This window comes from Oryctolagus cuniculus, chromosome 1 (assembly GCF_051225735.1).
Source record: "Oryctolagus cuniculus isolate XC-2025 breed Fujian yellow rabbit chromosome 1, ASM5122573v1, whole genome shotgun sequence".
Classification (NCBI taxonomy): domain Eukaryota; kingdom Metazoa; phylum Chordata; class Mammalia; order Lagomorpha; family Leporidae; genus Oryctolagus; species Oryctolagus cuniculus.
The window spans coordinates 102,365,320-102,390,550 of record NC_142867.1 but is presented as its reverse complement, the minus strand read 5'-3'; the positions used below and the strand labels follow the sequence as shown (position 1 = coordinate 102,390,550).

General features: G+C 42.1%; 1 protein-coding gene across 5 annotated transcripts in view; it reads right to left on the bottom strand.

The window, feature by feature from the left end:
• The window catches only part of FDX1 (ferredoxin 1), a 38,200-nt gene that overhangs the window by 2,386 nt on the left and 10,583 nt on the right, over window positions 1-25,231 (bottom strand). The window contains exons 3-4 of one of the 5 annotated variants that reach the window (XR_016219906.1): window positions 19,494-19,533; window positions 3,678-3,807 (exon numbers count right to left, since the gene is read on the bottom strand). The exons of 1 other annotated variant lie outside the window; for it this stretch is intronic. Coding sequence is in view for 3 of the 4 variants with exons in the window: in XM_051849655.3 (XP_051705615.3) it covers window positions 2,848-2,851; window positions 3,678-3,807 (134 nt within the window). In the remaining variant the exon portion in view is untranslated. Of the gene's footprint in view, window positions 1-2,804; window positions 2,852-3,677; window positions 3,808-14,360; window positions 15,155-19,493; window positions 19,534-25,231 lie in introns of those variants that run through there. 3 more of the 5 variants (XM_051849655.3, XM_089312455.1, XM_051849649.3) reach the window with 3 other exon arrangements.

The following is a 25,231-nucleotide window of genomic DNA, read 5'->3' as shown; positions in this document are numbered from 1 at the left end:
GCTTTAAGTCATCCATGGTAAGAGCATATTTTTTTTTTTTTTTTTTTTTTTTGACAGGCAGAGTGGACAGTGAGAGAGAGAGACAGAGAGAAAGGTCTTCCTTTGCCGTTGGTTCACCCTCCAATGGCCGCCGCGGCCGGCGCACCGCGCTGATCCGATGGCAGGAGCCAGGAGCCAGGTGCTTTTCCTGGTCTCCCATGGGGTGCAGGGCCCAAGCACCTGGGCCATCCTCCACTGCACTCCCTGGCCACAGCAGAGGGCTGGCCTGGAAAAGGGGCAACCAGGACAGAATCCGGCGCCCCGACCGGGACTAGAACCCGGTGTGCCAGCGCCGCTAGGCGGAGGATTAGCCTAGTGAGCCGCGGCGCCAGCCAAGAGCATATTTTTCATACTTTCTGAAGCCAAGACAATCTTTCTATCAGTGGCATCCTGTAGTCACTGCTACACTGTGGGAACAATGTGAGAGCTGCAAATTCGGTTACAACATTCGTACAGGCATCTCTTCAACTCAGTTATGAGAACTGTCACTACCACAGGTGAATTTAAAAACTTTTCAATGTAAGTCCAAATAGATCACAGAACAAAAATCAACACAGAAACACAGCAGGTGTAAGCTCGAGATTAGTGAAGCAAACTTTTGTCACTGGAACAATGACTGTATTTCATTTCCTTTTTTATTTTTTGCAAAATTATCTATTTATATTTTTCTTTTTTAAACAGTTGTAATTTAAAACTTTGTTTAATTAAGTCTAAATAACTCTTTCATTATGCACAAATATTAAGTGATGACACTGTGTCATGTTTTAACCAGCAATGTTTTTCTTAATTTCACATAAAAATAAATGTTCATTTTATAATCAAGTTGTCTTTGATTTAATGAAATGTGGTATGTGAGTCTTGGTTTCTTTTTTTTTTTTTTAAAGATTTATTTATTGATTTGAAAGTCAGAGCTACACAGAGAACGGAGCAGAGATATAGAGAGACTTCCACCTGATGGTTCACTTCCCAATTGGCCGCAAAAGCCGGAGCTGCGCCAATCGGAAGCCAGGAGCCAGGAGCTTCTTCCGGGTCTCCCACGTGGGTGCAAGGGCCCAAGGACTAGGGCCATCTTCTGCTTTCCCAGGCCATAGCAGAGAGCTGGATCAGAAGTGGAGCAGCTGGACTCGAACGGGCGCCCATATGGGATGCCAGCACTTTAGGCCAGGGCGTTAACCCACTGCGCCACAATGCCGGCCCCTGAGTCTTGGTTTCATTAATGTGCTCACTAATAAGCATTCACCAAGCACCAAAAGGTACAGTACCAAATGCCAGTAGGCATACAAAGAGAAGCCACTCAATTCAATAGTTGTATTAGAACACCTCTTATGAGCTAGGTAAGCACCAGGGACACATTAAAGAGACAGCACCGTGGTTAGAACCAAACATACCAGTGGTCCAGAATCCTGCGCTTAACGCAGTGTGTTTACAGGCAACTTTCTGTAAGTCTACTAAACTAATTCACAACATGGGTAACAAGAAGGCTCCTCACAGGAATGCTGTGAGGATTAGCTGCTAATGTCTGTATGAGCTCTTCAAAAAAAAAAAAAAGATTTATTTTATTTTACTTGAAAGACAGTTACAGAGAGAGAGGTACAGACAGAGAGATCAGTCTTCCATCCACTGGTCCACTTCCCAAATGGCCGCAACAGCCAGAGCTGAGCTGATCTGAATTCAGGAGCTTCTTCTGGGTCTCCCACATGGGTGCAGGGGCCCAAGGGGCCATCCTCTGCTGCTTTCCCAAGTACATCAGCAGTGAGCTGGATTAGAAGTGGAGCAGCCGGGACTCAAACTGGCGCCCGTATGGGATGCCAGCGCTGCAGACTGGCGCTTTAACCTGCTGCGCCACAGCCACAGCACCAGCACTCTGTGTGAACTTTCAATCAAATAAAAAGAAGGGACACAGGCAGACATAACTGACATGTCAGACCATAACAAAAGATAAGAGACAGAAAGTCAAATGGCTATGAGAGGTCTGAGGAAAAAGAACCACTACTGGCCAGTGGTGATGGTGCTAAAAGGGGCCTGAAAGATAGGTAGCATGTAATATTTAGTAAAAAATAAAACCACAGGTCTTTCTAAAAATTAAAAATTTTATTATCAATATTCCTGGCTACTTTACATTTATTACAGACCTTTTGTATTTTTTTTTTTTAATTTACTTGAAAGGAAGAGTTAGAGACACAGAGAAGGAGAGACAGAGTGAGCAAGATCTTCCATCCGCTGGTTCACTCCCCAAATGGCTGCAATAACTGGGCTGGGCCAGGCCAAAGCCAGGAGCTTCTTCCAGGACTCCACCTGGGTGCAGGGACGCAAGCACTTGGGCCATCCAGGGAGGTGGATTGGAACTGGAGCCGTCGGGACTGGAACCAACACCCTCATGGGATGCCGGAGCTACAAATGGTGGCTGTACCCTATGCAACAGCAGCTGCCCCCTCTGTATCTTTTTACATCCTGTACCTTTTCTACCTGGAGCGCTCCCTTTTCCTTTATTTCCTTTCTCTTTTCATTTGGTATGTATGTGTACCTACAAAGTTTATCATAACAACAGGGCAGTCAGATTTAATCCTCTTACTAAGAGACAAAATTCTCAAAACCAAATGAATACAGTCACCAGAAGTCTTTCTGTGTTAATCTTTAGGGAAAAACAGAAACTGTAGCCCTGAAGATGTGAGCAGGGGACAAGCACATGGGAGCCACAATCGGCTCTGCTTTGGTGTCTTAAAGAATACTATTTCCTGGTGTGTCTTCCAGGGTACCAGACTCACCTCACCAAGAGGGAAATGAGCTACAAGGGGACAGTATGATTCTTCATCTGTAAATAAATACAAATGACCTAAATATTTTTGTGAGGATAACATGATGTTGTAGCTAATAAAACTGTGATTATATAATAAACATAAAATGAATAAGGTTATTCCTATGATTATCTTTAATTTTCAAATATTATTTTTCTTTAGGGTCACCAAATTTCAGTTAAACAAAGGCACCCTGAATTAAGTAACACACCCTCAATTATCTTACTGCTTGAAACAGTAAGCCAATTAGCTATCTTCATTGACTCCACCCAGACTAGGGATCACTTGATGTTACTTTCTACTATAAAATCTACCTATTTGTAACTCTACCTATTAATTAACAACAATAGGCTCTGATTAATTTTAACATATACTTAGAAAAAGAAATATTCATTTTAACATGATTACTATTCTATATTCAGTTTCTTTAAAAATTCTGTTCTCTCAAGTAGGTAAAATTTTCCACTATAATTTTGTTCAATTATCAAATCTATCCTTCAGAAACACTATAAAAAGCATTACATTTAATTCCATCTCATTAAATTGTAATAAATGTTAATTCCTGGAGTAAAAATAGACTAAAGATTTATTAAGATCTAGAACTTACACTTATAATACCTCCAATTAATTTTTTTTTTACTTTTTTGTAAAAGGGAAAATTTCATAAGGGCTAAACTGTGAAACAGTGAAAACAAACAGAAATGCTGCATATTTGCCATTCAAAATTTGTGATGTTACCCAAGTTGTTTTCCACATTCGTTCAGTCCAGTCTTAAATTGACAAAGTAATAAAACATTTACCTTCTCAGGCCATAAATACCACTGAGGCAGTCCTCCCTCGTACCTGTCTGTGAGTCCATACGCCAGGTCAAGCATGTCATTCTCCTCGTCAGTGACTGGCTGTAACTTGTCATATATGTGTTCTTCAAAGATGAGGTGGCAGGTAGAGCAGGCCAGGGTTCCCTCACAAGCACCTATAAAGCAGCAACCATTAAGTATGCTCTCCTTTACACTAACCACAATTCAAACTCGGTTCACTGAAGTGAAACAAAGGGAGTTTATTTCTGTCTAATGATGAGAATTAGGAACAACTACTCCACTCCCAACACCACACAGAGTTTGAAAGCACTCACTTATTTCACAAAGATTCTGGGCTAGATGCTATGAAGGCAAAAATGCAAATACATAGGCCTAATACCAAAACGCTGATTAGTTAATAAGCTGAGATGTATGCACATACAGAACTGTGTATATTTTAAAACTTACATAGCAATCTTTCATGTAAAAACTAGTTATTTCCTTCTTTTACCTTTCCCTGGAAAGTATGACACGATTTATGAAGACTTGTGTTATACAAGAGAACTAGAAAGCAATAAAACTTACACCTACCTAAAGTTAAATATTGTTCCCTCTCAATCACCCCTTGTGATGAGGACACAGAATCTAGTAAGTCACCTTATGATTAATTTTGGTTTACATATTAAGAACATTTTTTCATCTTCCTTTTTTAAGTCGTCATTTACTGAGCACCTATTATGTGCTGAGCATGGTGATAAAAGGTTCCTAAAAATTCATCCCATCGAAGCAAATCAGGACGGAATGTGCTCTACAAGCTCTCCTCCCCAGACTACCCAGTGTTTGCTTCAGAATCTTACTACAAAGGCAGCTATGGTGAATAAGCCAGCCAATGCTGCCAGTAACAGAGCTGAGGTCTGCCGCCCTCTAACTTCCGCGTACTGGTCCAACTCTCATCTCACAGAGTGCAACCCCTCTACTCAGTAACAGTTTCGTGTGTATTTGACACTATTGTTCTTTTTCCAGGTTGAGCATGCCCAGAAGCCTTCAAATTTTTCTTATGTAAAACAGCTTCAAATCATTTCCCTCAGGCTGGCTGGGCTTTTCTTAAAATACAACATCCAGGGGCTGGCATTATGACCTCGTGGATAAAGCCACCATCTGCAGTGCCAACATCCCATATGGGTACCAGTTCGAGTCCCAGCTGCTCCACTTCTGATCCAGCTCTCTGCTATGGCCTGAGAGAGCAGCAGAAGATGGCCCAAGCCTTTGGGCCCACACGCACACATGGGAGACCCAGAGGAAACTCCAGGCCCCTGGCTTCAGATTGGCACAGCTCCAGATGTTACAGCCATTTGGGGAGTGAACCAGTAAAGGAAGATCTATCTCTCCCTCTGCCTCTCTGTAACTCTGCCATTTGAATAAATAAATCAATCTTTTAAAAAACAGATAGTAAAAAAAAAAAAATGACATCCAGAACTTATTGTATGAGGGTACTTCAAAAAGTCCATGAAAAATGGAATTAAAAATCTATTTTGGTGCCAATAAAAATCTGAAATCAAAACATAGCTTTTTCATAAAACACATTTTCCATGAGCTTTTGTATTTCAGGAGAGGAACAATAGAGTCACAAGGAATCAAGTTCTGATTAAATGTGATTTCAAAAAATGTTGTCTTGGCTTGGTTTTTAATCTTTTTTTAAAAGCCAATGCCTACCTTTAAAGACTGTAGACTTCTAGCAGTAACTTCAGTTTGATTTAGATTCTCTTTTGATTTATAAATACTATTATTTATGAAATGTTATAGTACTATTAGCATGTTAATTTTCCCCTAACTCAACCATTTTAACATATTATTACTGCTTCATAATTTTAACAATTATTCATATTAGATCATCTAAAAAATTAAGAGAGATTTCCTAGATCTTGTTGCTGTTCAACCCAAATCATCAAAGTAATAATACGATTACATGATGGACAGCCCAGATAGGAACAGTGGGTTAACAGGGGCCTCTGGGGCCAGACTTCCTGGTTTCAACCCCAGCTCAACTTCATTGAGCAAGTCTTGGCAGGCTACTTTACTGTCACTCCCCCTCTTCGCGGAGGAACGACACAGGACCCTGCGCTGTTCTTTCGTCTGCTCGGCCCTTCCCGGGTTTGCTGCTGGTTCTTCCCGGGTTGGCTACCGTCCCTTCCACCTCCGTGGAAGGGCGGTTCCCCCTGCCACTTTTCCCCACTTCCGCGGGGGAGCGGCACACCACCGGCCGGCTCTCTGGGGGCTGCACAGGTGTTCCTTCAGATAGATGTTCCCTTAGATGTTCCTGGTGCATGTTGTCTCTCTCCTCCTTTATAGTCCTCTTCCACCAATCCCAACTCTGCTACCCACATGCCGAGTACGCTGCTCTCCTCCAATCAGGAGCAGGTCCTACAGTTTATTGGTTGAACTGGAGGCAGCTGTGTAGAAGCTGTTTCCTCCTCTCCCAGCGCCATATTGTGGGAGAGCAGATGCATAGAATAAGTCTTAATTCCAGTAACTTAGTCTAGTCCGAGTTGCTCCCAGTTGCTCCCCACACTTTACCTTCCACTGCCTCAGTTTCTTCAATAGCAACCATACCAGAATTACATGTGTGTGTACTTTGTATGTATAAATATACATATGGCAATCACGACTTACAGATAGTAAGCACTATATAAGTGTTGCTAATTATTATTTGGAAGTTATAAAAAAATCTTAGATAATAAACTTTCTTGTTATACATTAAATGAATGAAACCCAAGAAGTTAAAGAAAGAAACCAAGGTCATATTTCTAGTTAGAGATGTTTATGATGGGGCTGGTGCGGTGGCGCAGTGGGTTAATACCCTGGCCTAAAGCGCCGACATCCCATATGGGCGCTGGCATCCCATATGGGCGCCGGTTTGAGACCCAGCTGCTCTGCTTCCTGTCCAGCTCTCTGCTATGGCCTGGGAAAGCAGTAGAAGATGGCCCAAGTCCTGGGTCACTGCACCCACATGGGAGACCTAGAAGAAGCTCCTGGCTCCTGGCTTTGGATCGGCACAGCTCCACCCGTTGCGGCCATCTGGGGAGTGAACCATCGAATGGAAGACCTCTCTCTCTCTCTCTCTGCCTCTCCTCTCTCTGTGTAACTCTGACTTTCAAATAAATTAATTAATTAATTTAAAAAAAAAGAGATCATTAACAGTCAGGAGAGTGAAGAGACAACCGACAGAATGGGAAAAAATATTTGCAAACTATGCAACAGATAAAGGGTTAATAACCAGAATCTACAAAGAGATCAAGAAACTCCACAAAAACAAAACCAACAACCCACTTAAGAGATGGGCCAAGGACCTCAATAGACATTTTTCAAAAGAGGAAATCCAAATGGCCAACAGGCACATGAAAAAATGTTCAAGGTCATTAGCAATCAGGGAAATGCAAATCAAAACCACAATGAGGTTCCACCTCACCCCGGTTAGAATGGCTCACATTCAGAAATCTACCAACAACAGATGCTGGCAAGGATGTGGGGAAAAAGGGACACTAACCCACTGTTGGTGGGAATGCAAACTGGTCAAGCCACTATGGAAGTCAGTCTGGAGATCCCTCAGAAACCTGAAGATAACCCTACCGTTCGACCCAGCCATCCCACTGCTTGGAATTTACCCAAAGGAATTTAAATTGGCAAACAAAAAAGCGGTCTGCAGCCTAATGTTTATTGCAGCTCAATTCACAATAGCTAAGACCTGGAACCAACCTAAATGCCCATCAACGGTAGACTGGATAAAGAAATTATGGGATATGTACTCTTTAGAATACTATACCGCAGTAAGAAACAACGAAATCCAGTCATTTGCAACAAAATGGAGGAATCTGGAACACATCATGCTGAGTGAAATAAGCCAGTCCCAAAGGGACAAATTCCATATGTTCTCCCTGATCGGTGACAACTGACTGAACACCAAAAAGGAAACCTGTTGAAGTGAAATGGACACTATGGGAAACGGTGACTTGATCAGCATAGCCCTGACTGTTAATGAACAACTTAATACATTATCCCTCTTAGTAGTTTTTTTGTCTGTTCTACTTAATATGACTGGTTTAATTCTGTAATTAATACACAGTTATTCTTAAGTGTTGAAATTTAACTGAAATGTGATCCCTGTTAAACATAAGAGTAGGAATAAGAGAGGGAAGAGATATATAAATTGGGACATGCTCAAGCTGACTTGCCCCAAATGGTAGAGTTAGAAACATACCAGGGGACTCCAATTTAATCCCATCAAGGTGGCATGTACCAATGCCATCTCACTAGTCCAAGTGATCAATTTCAGTTCACAATTGATCATAATGAAAGGACTAAGAGTCAAAGGGAGCACATAAGCAAGTCTAGTACCTGCTAACACTAACCGATAGAATAAATAAAGGGGAGAGTGATCCAACATGGGAAGTGAGATACTCAGCAGACTCATAGAATGGCAGATGTCCTAAATAGCACTCTGGCCTCAGAATCAGCCCTAAAGGCATTCGGATCTGGCTGAAAAGCCCATAAGAGTATTTCAGGCATGGAAAGCCAAGACACTCGGGCAAAAGATCTCTGTGAGTGAGATCTCAGTGGAAAGAACAGGTCTTCAAAGAAGGAGGTACCTTTCTCTGAAGAGAGGAGAGAACCTCCACTTTGACTATGACCTTGTCTAAACAAGATAAGAGTCGGAGAACTCAGAGGGCTTCCATAGCCTTGGAAACTCATGACTGGAGCATAGGGAGATTACTGATGCCATAGACAGGAGTGTCAATTGGTAAAGTCAACAACAGGAGTCACTGTGCACTTACTCCTCATGTAGGATCTCTGTCCTTAATGTGCTGTGCATTGAGATTTAATGCTATAACGAGTACTCAAACAATATATTTCACTTTGTGTTTCTATGGAGGTACAAACTGTTGAAATCTTTACTTAATGCATACTAAACTAATCCTCTGTAAAAAAAAAAAAAAAAAAAAAAAGAAAGAAAAGAAAAGAAAAGAAACTATCAACTCCCAACTTGACTCTCACTGGGATTAAACATGACAATAGGTCTGATCTGATTTCATCATCATTAAAAAAAAATCATCTATTATTTTTCACTTTATGTTTCTGTGTGGGAGCAAACTGTTGAAATCCTTACTTAATGTATACTAAGCTGATCTTCTGTATATTAAGATAATCAAAAATGAATCTTGATGTGAATGGAAGGGGAGAGGGAGTGGGAAAGCGGAGGGTTGTGGGTGGGAGGGACGGTATGGGGGGGAAGCCATAGTAATCCATCATTCGTACTTTGGAAACTTATATTCATTAAATAAAAGTTAAAAAAAAAGATCATTATGACTTCAGCTAAACTTCCCAATACTGAAGACAACTAATTCCTGCCATATAATACAAGTCACCTCACTGAAAAATCAAAATACATATATATAAACATACACAAGCATGGCAGACACATGCAAATACATACCCTAATCAGTTATTGGTACAAACAGCTTTTCTACTTTTGTATAAATGTGAAATATTTCACACAAAAAGGCTAATGAATATATTTTACTTAAATGACAGGTACTGTGAGACAGTGGATTGGGCCACTGCTTAGGATACCTACATCTTGCATCAGTGTGCCTGGTTCGAATCCCAACCACTCCATGTTTCCTATCTGGCTTCTTGCTAATGTGCCTGGAAAGCAGTAGATGATGGCCCAGATACTTGGGTTCCTACCACCCACGTGGGAGACCTGGATGGAGTTCCTGATTCTGGCTACTGCAGACATCTGGGAGTGAACAAGCAGATGGAAGATATCTCTCGATCTGTCATTCTGCCTTTCAAATATGCAAATAAAATATTTTTAAAACTGGAGGGAGGCCGGCACCACGGCTCACTAGGCTAATCCTCTGCCTGCAGCGCCGGTACTCCAGGTTCTAGTCTCGGTTGGGGCGCCGGTTCTGTCCCGGTTGCTCCTCTTCCAGTCCAGCTCTCTGCTGTGGCCCAGGAAGACAGTGGAGGATGGCCCAAGTGCTTGGGCCCTGCACCCACATGGGAGACCAGGAGGAAGCACCTGGCTCCTGGCTTTAGATCGGCCTGTCAAAAAAAAAAAAAAGTAGAGGGAGGAGGAAAGCTTGCTACATCTGATGTAGCCTGACCTTACAGCCAGGGCTCTGGGCTCTCCATGAACTCACCACATCAGGGTTTGCTGTGTACTGCACATGCCTCTTCAGGATCAATTTTCTTCACATGAGTACAATGAAAAGACTGAGGTGGACAATCTCTAAGGCCCTGCTGGCTCTAATATTTTGTGGCTCCACAAGGAAGAACAGTTCTTAATAGATTTGTTAATATTCAGTAAAAATCTACATGCCCTGATCTCTATTTTATCTCATCAATACCCAAGCCAGATAAATCCAAACTGAAATGGCAAATCCCTCCAGAGATAGTGTGGGACAAAAATCAGGAAATCTAGTCTCTTTTGTCCTTATAATGTAGTACAACAATTCTAGCACAACAGTCCTAGCAACTTTCCTCATTTAAAAAGCTTCCATTTCCCAAGTTTTCTAATTATTAAATAAACAAGTCCAGAGAGCTGTATGCTCTGTTGAACAGAAATGAAAGGACAAGTAATCTCACAGCTCAAGCTAGGATGATGTGTGTAGGGGCTGCAGAGGCAAACAACGGGCTGAGCTTGGAGGGTCTCCACGTTAAGGAGTTTGAACTTGTCCGTTAAGCACATTATTCTACACCTTGCTTCCCAACCCACATGCTCAGGTTCCAGTCTTTCACAGTGAGTTGCCACAAATGAGTCACTCACCAGGTGGTTAGGAAACCTGTCACTCCACCCCCCCTTCAGGATCCAGCCCCTGGAGCAATGGTGGTTTTGAGTGTCTGCTATAGGTATGAGAAGTTGATACTGATAAAAGGATTTAAGCAGGTAAGTGACACTTTTCTTTGGAGAAATCTCAATAGTCAATGTGTATGAAGGATAGATTTGTGGTGAACAAGACAGAAGCAAAAGTCATGAGGCACCACCAATGGGAAAGGGAAAAGAGAGGAAAGAAAAGGAGACAATACTCTGAGAAGGTGAGTCAAAGGTAAAATGATCCCAACAGCAGAGACAGATCAGGGAAGCACAAGGGAGAAAAACTCAGGGACACAGTATGGTTTCAGCCACCTTGGTATGGAGAGAAAGGGTTCAGAAACCTCTCCAGAAAAATGCAGGACCTTCATTCATTTACCTCCTGGCCACGCGAATGAAGTCACCACTCCTGTTCTACTCTTCATTGGCTTCAAATTCCCCACTCTCTCCTCCCTAGAAAGCTTCACTATTTCTATTCTCTAATAGTTTGCACTGCTTTTCTCAAATCCTGTCAATTATTTCCAGATCTTGCTTAAGCTGCCACGCCCATAGGTGAAGACAGTATTCTAAAAAGCATTTGACAAAAGACAAATAGAGATAAACTTTAGGGTCCTACACACTACATTCCTATTATATACTCTAGTCCCATATTTACTGTGTAAATGAACGCATGACACTTTATGGTTCCTTATTTTATGGTCCCTTTTGAACTTTTTCTATCACAAAAAGTTGTCAAGAAATTAGTTTCCTTATTTTTTGTCCTAGAGAGAAACTCAAATGCAGCAAACTGTTAAGACTCAGAATGAAGTCAACTCCAACCGTGTGAAAGGGCAAATGCTGAACCAGAAAAACACTGCTTGGATTATGTTACAAGTTCTACTACAGAAGTAAATCTGTAGGAAAGATTTACAATATTTTTAAAAGTAGGAGGAGGAGAAAGGCTTGCTACATCTGATGCAGTCTGACCTTACAGCCAGGGCTCTGGGCTCTCCATGAACTCATGACACCAGGGTTTGCTGTGTACTGCACATGCCTCTTCAGGATCAATTTTCTTCACATGAGTACAATGAAAAGACGAATAGCACTTGTTCTCATAAATATTCAATTCTGGAAAATTTTGTCCTAAGTAGACAATATGAGCTTTACAATTTGATATCTGACCTGTGTTTTATCAAAAGTGGAAGGCCCTTACCACGTAGTGGAACATGTTATCTAAAAAGGGTATTTGGAAGAAAAAAATCAATGAAATAAAGATTTGGGTATAAAAAAAGCCTAAAACCATGTGACGATGCTATTTAGGAACAGAAGAGTTAATATTTTTCTGCTCTTTCATCTCATCAATTACTGCTGATTTCATAATGGTTGTACTCTCAATTTATTAGTTTCCTTGTTTTGCAGTTAAAAGTAGTATCCAATTAATTCAGCAAATGACTTTTGTCTTTCTTGGTGTGCTGTTCTACAAATTTATCACAGGTATAGATTTGTGTAACCTGTACCATAATAAGCATACAGTTCCCATCACCCTACAAAAGTCCCTTTGGCCGTAACTTTGTCATCACTCTCCCTCATCCCTAACCACCACTGAACTGTTTTCTATCACCATAGTTCAGTCTTTTTTAAAATATTCATATCAACCAAATTATACAGCACAGACTTTCTAAATCTGGTCTTTTTAAGATTTAATTTATTTATTTGAGAGACAGAGAAAAGTCTTTCATCTGCTGGTTCACTCCCGAAATGGCCAGAGCTAGGCTGATCTGAAACCAGGAGCCAGGAGCTTCTTCCAGGTCTGCCACACAAGTACAGGGGCCCAAGGAATTGGGCCATCTTCTACTGCTTTCCCAGGCCATAGCAGAGAGCTGGACTGGAAGAGGAGCAGCCAGGACTCAAACTGGCGCCCATAGGGGATGCCAGCACCACAAACGAAGACTTAGCCTACTGCGCCACAGCACCAGCCCCTAATCTGGTTTCTTTCACTCAGAATAATGCCTTCTAGAATCATCTATTTCTATAGGTATCCACTTTTTTTTAAAGATTTTATTTATTTTATTTGAAAGTTAGAGTTACAGACAGTGAGAGGGAGAGACAGAGAGAAAGATCTTCCTTCTGTTGGCTCACTCCCCAAATGGCCGCAATGGCCAGAGCTGCACTGATCTGAAGCCAGGAGCCAGGCACTTCCTCCTGGTCTCCCACATAGGTACAGGAGCCCAAGGACTTGGGCCATCCTCTACTGCTTTCCCAGGCCATAGCAGAGAGCTGGATTATAAGAGGAGCAGCCGGGACTATAACTGGCGCCCATATGGGATGACGGCAGAGGATTAACCCACTGCACCACGGTACCGGCCCCTAGGTATCCACTTTTAATAAATGGAGTCAATTTTTATAAGGTGTGAGGTTTATGGTACGAATGCTTTTCTTTTTCTTTTCCCCCTGTGAATATCCAGTTGTTCCAACTTCATTTACTGAAAAGCAGATCATTTCTTCATTAACCGTCCTTTGTCAAAAACCAGTCAGTGATAGCCAAGAAGTGGAAACAACCAACACACCCATCAAGTGATGAATGGATAAACATAATGCGGCACATCCATAAAATGGATTTTATGTGGCTTCAGGAAAAGCATGAAGTACTGACAGTTGTTACACTTACATAAATTTTGAAAGCATTCTAAGTGAAAGAAGTCAGTCACAGAAGACTACATATTGTCTGATTTCGATGTGTCCAGAAGAGGCAAATCTATTGATACAGGAAGTAACTCAGAGGTTGCACCAGGCTAGGGAAATGGAAGGTTCAGTAGTGATAGCCAATGGTTACTGGATTTGTTTGGAGTGGAATGATGAAAATGTTTCAACATTGAGTATATTCACAATACTTTAAAAAACACGGTATGCCTTAAACGGATGAACAGTATGGTACATGAATTATATCTCAATACAACTGTTAACCAAAAAAAAAAGCCATATTTTAAACTTTGGTTTCCAGTTGTTCATTGTTAATATATAAAAAAAACTGATTTACCTTTATCCTAGGGCCTTGCTAAACTCACTTATAAGAATTGTTTTATAGATTTCTTGTGATTTTTCTATGTAAATATGTTATTTAAAAACAGGTTTTATTTCTTCCTTTTTCTATCTTCGTACCTTTTAATTTCTTTCGCTCTTTCTTTGGCACTCACACATCGGCTAGATTTCCAGCACGACAAGAAATAGGAGTGGCGAAAGTAAACTTCCTAGCCATACACATCCCATGCAGATAGACACACAGAAAGTGATTACATTTTGTGAAAGATGCACTCTCAAAGATTTTGAAAATTCTAGAAGTCTCATATTTCAAAAGTTACTGTCTCAATGAAACAGAATGTCAAACATAGAGATGGGTTATTCATGGTTCATAACTCTATAATTCTATATTTTACTTTAAAATATATACAAACAATTGATGTACTTTTTAATTATTATATCTTTCAAATAATCAAAAAACAAGGAATCTTCATAAAGTTGGTGGAAAATGTTTATTATGAAAAAATTGGCACAGCGGGTTAAAGCCCTGGTCTAAAGCACTGGCATCCCATATGGGCGCCGGTTCTAGTCCCAGCTGCTTCTCTTCCAGTCCAGCTCTCTGCTATGGCCTGGGAAAGCAGTAGAGGATGGCCCAAGTCCTTGGGCCCCTGCACCCATGTGGGAGACTCACAGGAAGCTCCTGGCTACGGATAGGCGGATAGGCACAGCTTCAGCTGTTGCAGCCATCTGGGGAGTGAGCCAGTGGATGGAAGACCTCTCTCTCTGTCTCTGCCTCTCTCCATAACTCTGTCTTTCAAATAAATAAAATAAATCTTTTTTAAAAAATTGCATGGATTCCAATTTTTTTTGCATCAAAATACTTATCCTTTAATTTTTTCATAAACTTTTTAAAGTATCATCTCATACTTCCTCTCCAAGAGAACAGTAATTACCAGAGGATGGAGGGGAGGAGCAGGAAGGAAACGTTGTTCAAAGTTTCTGTTAGGCAAATAAGTTTCTGAGGTCCACCACACAGCATGGCAACTAGAGTTTAATAATAGTGTAGTGTAAGGTTAGGCACTGTAGCACTTAAAGTTGTCACTTGGAAAGCCTGTGTCTCATACTGCAGTGCCAGTTCAAGTCTGGCTACTCTGCTTCTGATTCAGCTCCCTGCTAATGCACCTGGGAGGCAGCAGATGATGGCCCAAATACTTGGGTTCCTGCCACCATGCAGGAGACCCAGATGGAGTTCTTGGTTTCTGACTTTGGCCTGGCCCTAGCCTCAGCTGTTACAGACATTTGGAGAGTGAACAGATACAAAATCACTCTCTCTGTCACTCTTTCAAATAAATAAATATTTTAAGAATAACATATTTCGGCCGGTGCCATGGCTCACTAGGCTAATCCTACGCCTGCGGTGCTGGCACCCCAGGTTCTAGTCCCAGTTGGGGCGCCGGATTCTGTCCCGGTTGCTCCTCTTCCAGTCCAACTCTCTGCTGTGGCCCAGGAGTGCAGTGGAGGATGGCCCAGGTCCTTGGGCCCTGCACCCACATGGGAGACCAGGAGGAAGCACCTGGCTCCTGGCTTCGAATGGACGCACTTGGGGGGTGAACCAACGGAAAAAGGAGGACCTTTCTCTCTGTCTCTAACTCTGCCTGTCGAAAAAAAAAAAACAACATATTTCAAAATTGCTAACAGTAAATTTCAGATATCTCATTACAAAAAACTGAAAACATTAATTAGCTTGTCTTACTCATTTTGATTGCCATTTATCAAAATACACTGTATACTCCAACAAAAACATATAATTAAATAATTAATAAAACCATTTCCTGTCTTAGCTTAGATGATCATCTGACTCAGAGACACACTACAGCCATGCTGATATTAGCCCCCAATGCTAGCATTTTACCCATCATCCGTGCTTGGATACACAACAATTTTCATGAACTTAAACATATATTCACTTTAATCCCTTTATTTTGTAATAATTCTAATAAAATTCCTCTCCTAAATTAAGATAAATAAGTATCATGACAGTTTTTTGGCTTTATTCATAGCATTATCATCATATCCAACCTCTGTTATAAAATAACTCATTACTACTTAATGTTTAGCTGAAAATGATTCTAAATATATCAGCACCACAGTCAACAAAATCATACACATAGCTGTTATTCAGATGTCTGAAACAACGTGGTTTGTATGACAATGACCATGGATGGCAGGTATTTGTAACAAACCTAAAATTTACAATTCAGACAGCCTGCCAGCTTGAAATTACAAGATTCCTGATAACAGTTTTGGTTTCACAACACTTCTCTTATGGCTAGAGTAATAATCTTAAAATTGTTGCTCTGGGGGCTGGCATTATAGTGCAGTGGGTATAGCTGCCGCCTACAATTCTGGCATCGCATAAGGGCGCTATATGCCAACAAATTGGGAAACCTAAGAGAAACGGATGGATTCCTGGACACATACAACCTACCTAAATTAAACCATGAAGACATAGAAACCTAAACAGACAAATAACCAAGACAGAAACTCAATCAGTAATAAAGATCTACCCAGCAAAGAAAATCCCAGGACTGGATGGCTTCACTGCTGAATTCTACCAGACATTTAAACAACTAATCCCGGGCCGGCGCCGCGGCTCACTAGGCTAATCCTCCGCCTGCGGCGCCGGCACACGGGGTTCCAGTCCCGGTCGGGTGCTGGATTCTGTCCCGGTTGCCCCTCTTCCAGGCCAGCTCTCTGCTGTGGCCAGGGAGTGCAGTGGAGGATGGCCCAAGTACTTGGGCCCTGCACCCCATGGGAGACCAGGAGAAGCACCTGGCTCCTGCCATCGGATCAGCGCAGTGCGCCGGCCGTAGTGCGCCAGCCGTGGCGGCCATTGGAGGGTGAACCAACAGCAAAGGAAGACCTTTCTCTCTCTCTCACTGTCCACTCTACCTGTCAAAAAAAAAAAAAAAAAAAAAAGAACTAATCCCAATTTTTCAAAAGCTATTCAAAACAACTGAAAGGGAGAGAATCCTCCCAAACTCCTTCTATGAAGCCAGCATCACCTTAATTCATAACCTGAAAAAGATACAATACTTGGCAGGCACCGCGGCTCAATAGGCTAAACCTTCACCTGCGGCGCCAGCACACCGGGTTCTAGTCCCAGTTGCCCCTCTTCCAGGCCAGCTCTCTGCTATGGCCCGGGAGTGCAGCGGAGGATAGCCCAAGTCCTTGAGCCCTGCACCCGCATGGGAGACCAGGAGAAGCACCTGGCTCCTGGCTTTGGATCAGCGCAGTGCACCGGCCGCAGCGCGCCAACCGCAGCGGACATTGCAGGGTGAACCAAGGGTAAAAGGAAGACCTTTCTCTCTGTCTCTCTCTCTCACTGTCCACTCTGCCTGTCAAAAAAAAAAAAAAAAGATACAACACAGAAACAGAACTGCAGACCAATTTGCCTGATGAACATAAACACAAAAATCCTCAACAAAATTCTAGCCAACCAAATCCCACAACACATCATAAAGATCATTCACCCAAACCAACTGGGATTTATCCCAGGTATTCAGGGATGATTTCAACATTCACAAATGAATGTGATACATCACATTAACAAACTGAAGAACAAAACCATATGATTATCGCAAGAGATGCAGAGAAAGCACTGGATAAAATACAACACCCTTTCATGATAACAACTTTAAGCAAATTGGGTATAAAAGGAACATTCCTCAACACAATCAAGGCAATTTATGACAAACCCAGGACTTGCATGCTATTGAATGGGGAAAAGCTGGAAGCATTCTCATTGAGATCCAGAACCTGATAAGGATGCCCACTCTCAACACTGCTTTTTAATATAGTCAGGGAAGTTTTAGCCAGAGCTATTAGGCAAGAAAAGGAAATCAAATCAAAGGGATACAAATTGGGAAAGAGGAAGTCAAACTATACCTATTTACAGATAACATGATTCTATATATAGGGGATCCAAAAGACTCCACGAAGAGACTATCAGAAATCACAGAAGACTTTGGTAAACTGTTAGGATATAAAATCAATGCACAAAAATCAACAGCCTTTATATACACAGACAATGCCACAGCTGAGAAAGACTTCTAATATCAATCCCATTTAGAACAACTACAAAAAAAATCAAATACCTTGGAATAAATTTAACAAAAGATGTCAAAGATCTCTACAATGAGAATTACACAACATTAAAGAAAGAAATAGAAGACAGAAAAAAATGGAAAAATCTTCCATGTTCATGGATTGGAAGAATCAATATCATGAAAATGTCCATTCTTTTGAAAGCAATTTAATGATTAATGCAATACCAATCAAAACACCGAGGACATTCTTCTCAGATACAGAGAAAACAATGCTGAAATTCATATGGAAACACAGGAGAGCCCAAATAGCTAAAGCAATCTTATACAACAAAAAGCCAGAGGCACCACAATACCAGATTTCAAGACATACTACAGGGCAGTTATAATCAAAACAGCCTGGTACTGGTACAAAAAAAAAAAAAAAAAAAAAAGACCAGCATAACAGAACAGAAAGGACAGAAATCAATCCAAGCACCTACAACCAACTTATCTTTGACAAAGGAGCTAAAATCAACCCCTGAAGCAAGGATAGTCTCTTCAACAAATGGTGCTGGGAAAACTGGACTTACACATGCAGAAGCACTGTGGTGCAGCGGGTTAAAGCCCTGGCCTGAAGTGCCAGCATCCCATATGGGAACCGGTTCTAGTCCCGGCTGCTCCTTTTCCAATCCAGCTCTACTGTGGCCTGGGAAGGCAGCAGAAGATGGCCCAAGTCCTTGGGCCCCTGCACCCACATGGGAGACCCGGAAGAAGCTCCTGGCTCCTGGCTTCGGATCAGCACAGCTCTGGCAGTTGCAGCCATCTGGGGAGTGAACCAGCAGATGGAAGACCTCTCTCTCTGTCTGTAGCTCTGTCTTAAATAAATAAATAAATAAATAAATAAATAAATAAATAAATAAATAAAGCTGGACCCCTACCTTATACTTTATACAAAAATCCACTCAATATTGATAAAAGACCAAAACCTATGACCCAATACCATCAAATTATTAGAATATTAGGGAACCCTGCAAGAGATTTGCATAGGCAGAGTTCTTAGAAAAGACCAAGGACATTCTTCTCAGATAAAGGAAAGGCAATCAGTCAAAATTGACAAAAGGGATTACATCAAATTGAGAAGATTCTACAATGCAAAAGAAACACTCAACAGAATGGGAGAAATTATTTGCAAACTATGCAATTGATAAAGGATTAATAACCCAAATATATAAGGAGATCAAGAAACTTCACAATAACAAAACAAACATCCCAACTAAGCAATGGGCAAAAGATTTAAACAGGCACTTTTCAAAAGAGGAAATCCAAATGGCCAAAAGACACATGAAAAAATGCTCAGGATCACTAACCCTCAGGGAAATGCAAATCAAAAACCACAATGAGGTTTCACCTCACCCCAGTTAGTTCATAGAGAAATCAACACTGGGGTGGGATGGTGGGTATGACGGGAATAATCACTATATGCCTAATGCTGTACTTATGAAATTTCCTTTTTTTTAAGATGTATTTTATTTATTTGAAAAGCAGTTACAGAGAGGCAGAGAGAGAAATAGAAGTCTTCCATCAGTTGGTTCACTCTCCAGATGGCCTCAATGGCTGGAGCTGTGCCAATCCAAAGCCAGGAGCCAGGATCTTCCTCGGAGTCTCCCACACAGGTGTAGGGGTCCATCTTCTACTGCTTTCCCAACCCATAGCAGAGAGCTGGATGGGACGCGGAGCAGCCAGGACTCGAACTGGCACCATTTGGGATGCCAGCACTGCAGCAGATGACTTTACCTGCTATGCCTCAGTGCGGCCCCCAAAATTTCCACTCATTAAGCAGTTTCTTTGGGAAAATAAATAAATCAACAAACAACAAATGCTGGCAAGGATATAGGGAAAAAGGTACCTTAATTGACTGTTGGTGGGAATGTAAACTGGTACAGCCACTGTGGAAGAGAGTATGGAGATACTTCAGAAATCTGATTAGAGACCTACAATATGACCCAGACATCCCACTCTTGGGAATTTACCTAAGGGAAACGAAATCAGCATAGGAAAGAGTTATCTGTACCCCTATGTTTACTGCAGCTCAAATCACAAATGCTAAGATATGGAATCAACCCAAATGTCTGTCAACTGAAGACTAGATAAAGAAATTATGGGACAGGTACACTATGGAATACTACACAGCAATAAAAAAATGAAATCTTGTCATTTGCAGTAAAATGGATGCAAATGGAAACCATTCTACTTAGTGAAATAAGGCAATCCCAAAAGGACAAATACCGTATGTTCTCCCCGATCTGTGATAATAGAGCACCTAAAAGGTAATCTAGAGAAGTAAAACTAACACTTCAAGATGCAATAACTGTCCGGCGCCGTGGCTCACTTGGCTAATCCTCCGCCTGCGGCACCGGCACCCTGAGTTCTAGTCCCGGTTGGGGCGCCGGGTTCTAGTCCTGGTTGCTCCTCATCCAGTCCAGCTCTCTGCTGTGGCCCGGGAGGGCAGCAGAGGATGACCCAAGTCCTTGGGTCCCTGCACCCACATGGGAGACTGGGAGGAAGCACCCAGCTCCTGGCTTCGGATCGGCGCAGCACCAGCCATGGCGGCCACTGGGGGAGTGAATCAATGGAAGATCTTTCTCTCTGTCTCTCTCTCACTGTCTATAACTCTACCTGTCAAATAAAAAAAAAAAAAAGAGATGCAATAACTTTGAACACCCCTTTGTCTCGATTACTGAGTTTTTTTTTTTAATGTGATTTATTGAACTCTTTGCTTAGTATAGTGTTAATCATGTGTATGAAGTTAATTAAAAATAGGTCTTAATAAAAGATAAGAATGGGAATAGGAGAGGAAGGAGGAAGAGGGGTGGGAGTAAGGGTGGGAGGGTGGATACAGTGGGAAGAATCACTATATTCCTGAAGTTGTATTTGTGAAATGCATGAAGTTTGTATTCCTTAAATAAAAAGTTTCAGAGGGAAGGGGGAGTTCTCTTGGATTAAAAAAAAAAAAAAACAGAATAACGAGGGGGCTGACACTGTGGTGCAGTGCGTTAAAGCCCTGGCATCCCATATGGGCACCGGTTCAAGTCTCAGCTGCTCCACTTCTGACCCAGCACTCTGCTATGATCTGGGAAAGCAGAAGATGGCCCAAGTCCTTGGGCCCCTGCATCCATGCAGGAGACCTGGAAGAAGCTCCTGGCTCCTGGCTTCAGATCAGCTCAGCTCTGGCCATTGCAGTCACCTGAGGAGTGAATCAATGGATGGAAGACCTTTCTCTCTCTGCCTCTAACTCTTTAAAATAAATAAAATAAATCCTTAATAAAAATAATAATAATAATAATATTACATGTTTGAACAAACCCTCAGAAACTCTTGTCATAAAATCTCAGTAAAAATTACATATTTGCCAACTACTGCTCCTTTCTGTTCATGTAATCTGATTGTTTACAACAGGAAAAGACAGTTTTGTGTGTGTCGTAACATCATTTTGTGAATCTACTATGATGCTGACAAGACAGACTGCCCACCCCCACAACCTCCTTTCCCAAAAATCTGCATATGAATATTAAGAAAAATGTGTTTATATATAAATGTATTTTCTTAAGATTGATCTAGCATAGTCAGAAATACATTATACCAATAAGTCAATAAGCATGCTAAGACTATAGATTTATATAAACATTATCAAGATCTCCCAATTTGAACAGCTTCCCTTGAAAAAGATACAGAAGTCTGAGATCATAAACCAGGCAAATTTAATCAGAGATGATGTGGTATAACTGCCCCCTAGTGACAGAACATTATAATACATGCTGCAAACAAAAATACTGTGTCACCCAAAAGATCTTCCTAAGTTTTCAATAAGAATGTTTACAAATGTACGTTACAATTGTCCTTGTGTTTCATTTTTCACTCATTTCTTCACTTCACACACAATGAGGAATTAAATGGGGATTATTTTATCATTCATCATAGACTGGGCAGAGACATATAAGTAAACAAAGAAATACACAATTCACTAGATTGTGACAAATGCTACCAAAATGAAAATGAGCAGGTTGGCGCTGGCGTTGTGGTGTAGTGGGTTAAGCTGCTGCCAACATCCCATGAGCGTAGATTTGAGTTCAAGCTGTTCCACTTCCAATCCAGCCCACTGCTAATGTGCCTGGGAAAGCAGCAACGGAGAATGGCCCAAGGACTTGGGGCCCTGCACCACGTAGGAGACCAGGAAGAAGCTCCTGACTTTACCCTGTCCCAGCCACAGTCGATGCGGGCATTTGGGGGAGTGAACCAGCATGAAGATTCCTCTTTCTTTGTCTCTCCCTCTCTAATTCTGCCTTTCAAATAAATAAATCTTTTTTTTTTTTTTTTTGACAGGCAGAGTGGACAGTGAGAGAGACAGAGAGAAAGGTCTTCCTTTTGCCGTTGGTTCACCCTCCAATGGCCGCCGCGGCCAGCGCGCTGCGGCCGGCGCATCGCGCTGATCCGAAGCCAGGAGCCAGGTGCTTCTCCTGGTCTCCCATGGGGTGCAGGGCCCAAGCACTTGGGCCATCCTCCACTGCACTCCCAGGCCATAGCAGAGAGCTGGCCTGGAAGAGGGCAACCGGGACAGAATCCGGGGCTCCGACCGGGACTAGCACCTGGGGTGCCGGCGCCGCAGACGGGGGATTAGCCTAGTGAGCCACGGCGCCGGCCCCAAATAAATAAATCTTAAAAAATAAATGTTTGGGCCTATAACACTATACTAAGCAAAGAGTTCAAATAAGTGCTTGGGCCCTGCACCCCATGGGAGACCAGGAGAAGCACCTGGCTCCTGCCATCGGATCAGCGCAGTGCGCCGGCCGCAGCGGCCACTGGAGGGTGAACCAACGGCAAAGGAAGACCTTTCTCTCCGTCTCTCTCTCTCACTATCCACTCTGCCTGTCAAAAAATAAATAAATAAATAAATAAATGTTTGAACAGGATCCTGTGATGGGAGATAGCAGGTTCAGGTTAATGAGAAATCCTAATTTGAATCAGGAGGCTGGGCAAAGCCTCGCTAAGGAAGTATCCTACAAACTGAGTCTCAACCATGAGAAGCAGCAATTAGGAGTTTGGGGGATGAGGGATAGAAGGACACTTCCCAGCAGAGAGTAAAGTATGTACAAAGTCTCCAAAGTAGAAATCTGGACTGAGTTCAAGCTCTCAAAGAAAGGCCAGTGAGGTCAGAGAGAGAAGCCACGAGGAGACACAGGGGAGAGGATGAATGGCAGATGAGACAGATGATACACAGCCTTTGAGGCTAGGGCAAGGTGGACGTGATCCTCAGTGCAGAGAAGTCACTCAGGGTTTCCATCAGGGACTGACAGTTTTGTATAGGACAAATCACCCTGGCTGCTGGGCTCCACAGCAGAAGCAGGTTAGCACAGTGCCAGGGATGCAGTGACGGGCCAGCTCCCAGTGGTGACACTAAAGATAGAGGCAAGAGGACATGCTGGAGGCCCACCTTGGAGGCACAACTGACAGGAGTGCCTGATGGATGAAAGGTGGGGGACGGGGGAGAAGAAGGAATAAAAGACGTCTCCACTCAGCTTCAGGCTGCAGCAGCTGCAGAGTGCTCATCACTGACACAGAAATGATTCCAGCAAGGACTGCTTTCATGGCAGAGGGAAGAAGGTAGAAGGTACTGTTTTAAATATCTTGAGTTTAAAATACCTGTGAGATTTCCAAGATGACATGTAAAGTAGGAAGGTTCAATCTGTAAGTCCAGAGCTAGCAGGGTAAATAAATTAGCATCTAAAAAGGATTTAAGGTTTACAGAATGAATGAGATCACCTGGGGAGAAGCTGTAAGGAGATGAGGAAGTACTTGGTCAGCCCCATCTGTAGCAGTAGTGTTTATCTGGGTATGATTTAAGACAGGGGCAGTACATAAAGGGTCTCCTATTTTTGCCTTCAAATATTAATGATATAGTTGCCCTATAATGCTGTTCTAACAACCTCTTCTTTATAAAGACTTCTGTATTTCATTGCTGTCATCTTAATTCTAGAAAAAAGCTTAGGCTTAACTCTACCTTTTGCGAACCTACTTAGCTTATCTCAAGCTAAGATTTCTAGATGTGTTAGGATCTCTGATCTTCTAAGCTTTTAAGTCTTACTTGAATTTATGGCACCAAGAGAATTTTCATCAAAGTAAAGATTGTGCTAGCATTAAATTTTCTATATTTCTGGGATATAGAAAGATGAGTTTTTTTTTTTAATGTACTTTAAAATTTGCTGTAATTAACAATGAATCTGTATTAATATCTGCTAATAGCTAATAATGTACTTACCACTTGCTTAGATTAACTCATTTCACTCTCAAAGCAACTTTATGAGGTAACATTACCCCCATTTTATAGATGACCTCAGGCAGGAAAACTCCATTTTTGTCTTTAATGATTTATTTTTTGTTTATTTGAAAGGCAGAGTTACAGAGAGAGGAGGAGAGACAGGGAGTATCGTCCATTCACTGACTCACTCCCCAAATGGCCACAATGGCCAGGGCTAGACCAGGTCAAAGCCAGGAGCCTGGAGCTTCCTTGGGGTCTCCTACACGGGTGCAGGGTCCCAAGCACTTGAACCAGCCTCTGCTGCTTTCCCAGGTGCATCAGCAGGGAGCTGGATCAGAAATGAAACAGCTAGGTCTCAAACCAGTGCACATATGGGATGTCAGCGTCACAGGAGGAGACTTAATCTGCTACACCACAACACCAGCCCCAGGAATACTCCATTCTTAACCACTGCAACCAATAGCTTTCAAAACCAAGGTTTTCCAGGCCAGTGTTGTGGCACAGGGGGTTAAGCAGATGTCAGCATCCCATCCAGGGATACCAGCAAATGGAAGATCTCTATCTCGCCTCCATCTCTCCTCTCTCTGCAATAACATATAGGATGTAGTATTTACTCAAATGCAGTTGTTTATTATAACCTTGAAACTGACCGCAAAATATTATATTTAGAAATTCAGTAAATGTTATTGAGTGCCAACTATGGTTATAGTCACTCTATTAGGTTACCTAAGAACTCCTAATCTAATAAAGGATGGGAGCATTCTCTCTAAAAAGAAAAAATATGGGGGCCAGTGCTGTGGCATAGCAGGTAAGGCTGATACTGGCAGTGCCAGCATCCCATATGGGCACTGGTTCAAGAGCTGGCTGCTCCACTTCTGATCCAGCTCTCTGCTATAGCCTAGGAAGGCAGCAGAAGATAGCCCAAGTCCTTGGGCCCCTACACCCACATGGGAGACCTGGGAGAATCTCCTGGTTCCTGGCTTCAGATCGGCCCAGCTCCAGCCATTGCGGCCATTTGGAGAGTGAACCAGCAGATGGAAGATCTCTGACTCTCTGTAACTCTTTCAAATAAGTAAATAAATCTTTCAAAAAAAAAAAGAAAAAGAAAAAATATGGTACACAATACAGAGAAGCAGTCCTTTTAAAATTTTTTTTAAAGATTTATTTATTTGAAAGTCAGACTTATAAAAAAAGAGAAGGAGAGGCAGGGAGGGAGGGAGAGAGGGAGGAAGGGGGGGGGAGAGGGAGGAAGGTGGGGGAGAGAGAGAGAGAGAAACATCTTCCATCCACTGGTTCACTCCCCAAATGGTCACAACGGCCAGAGCTGCACT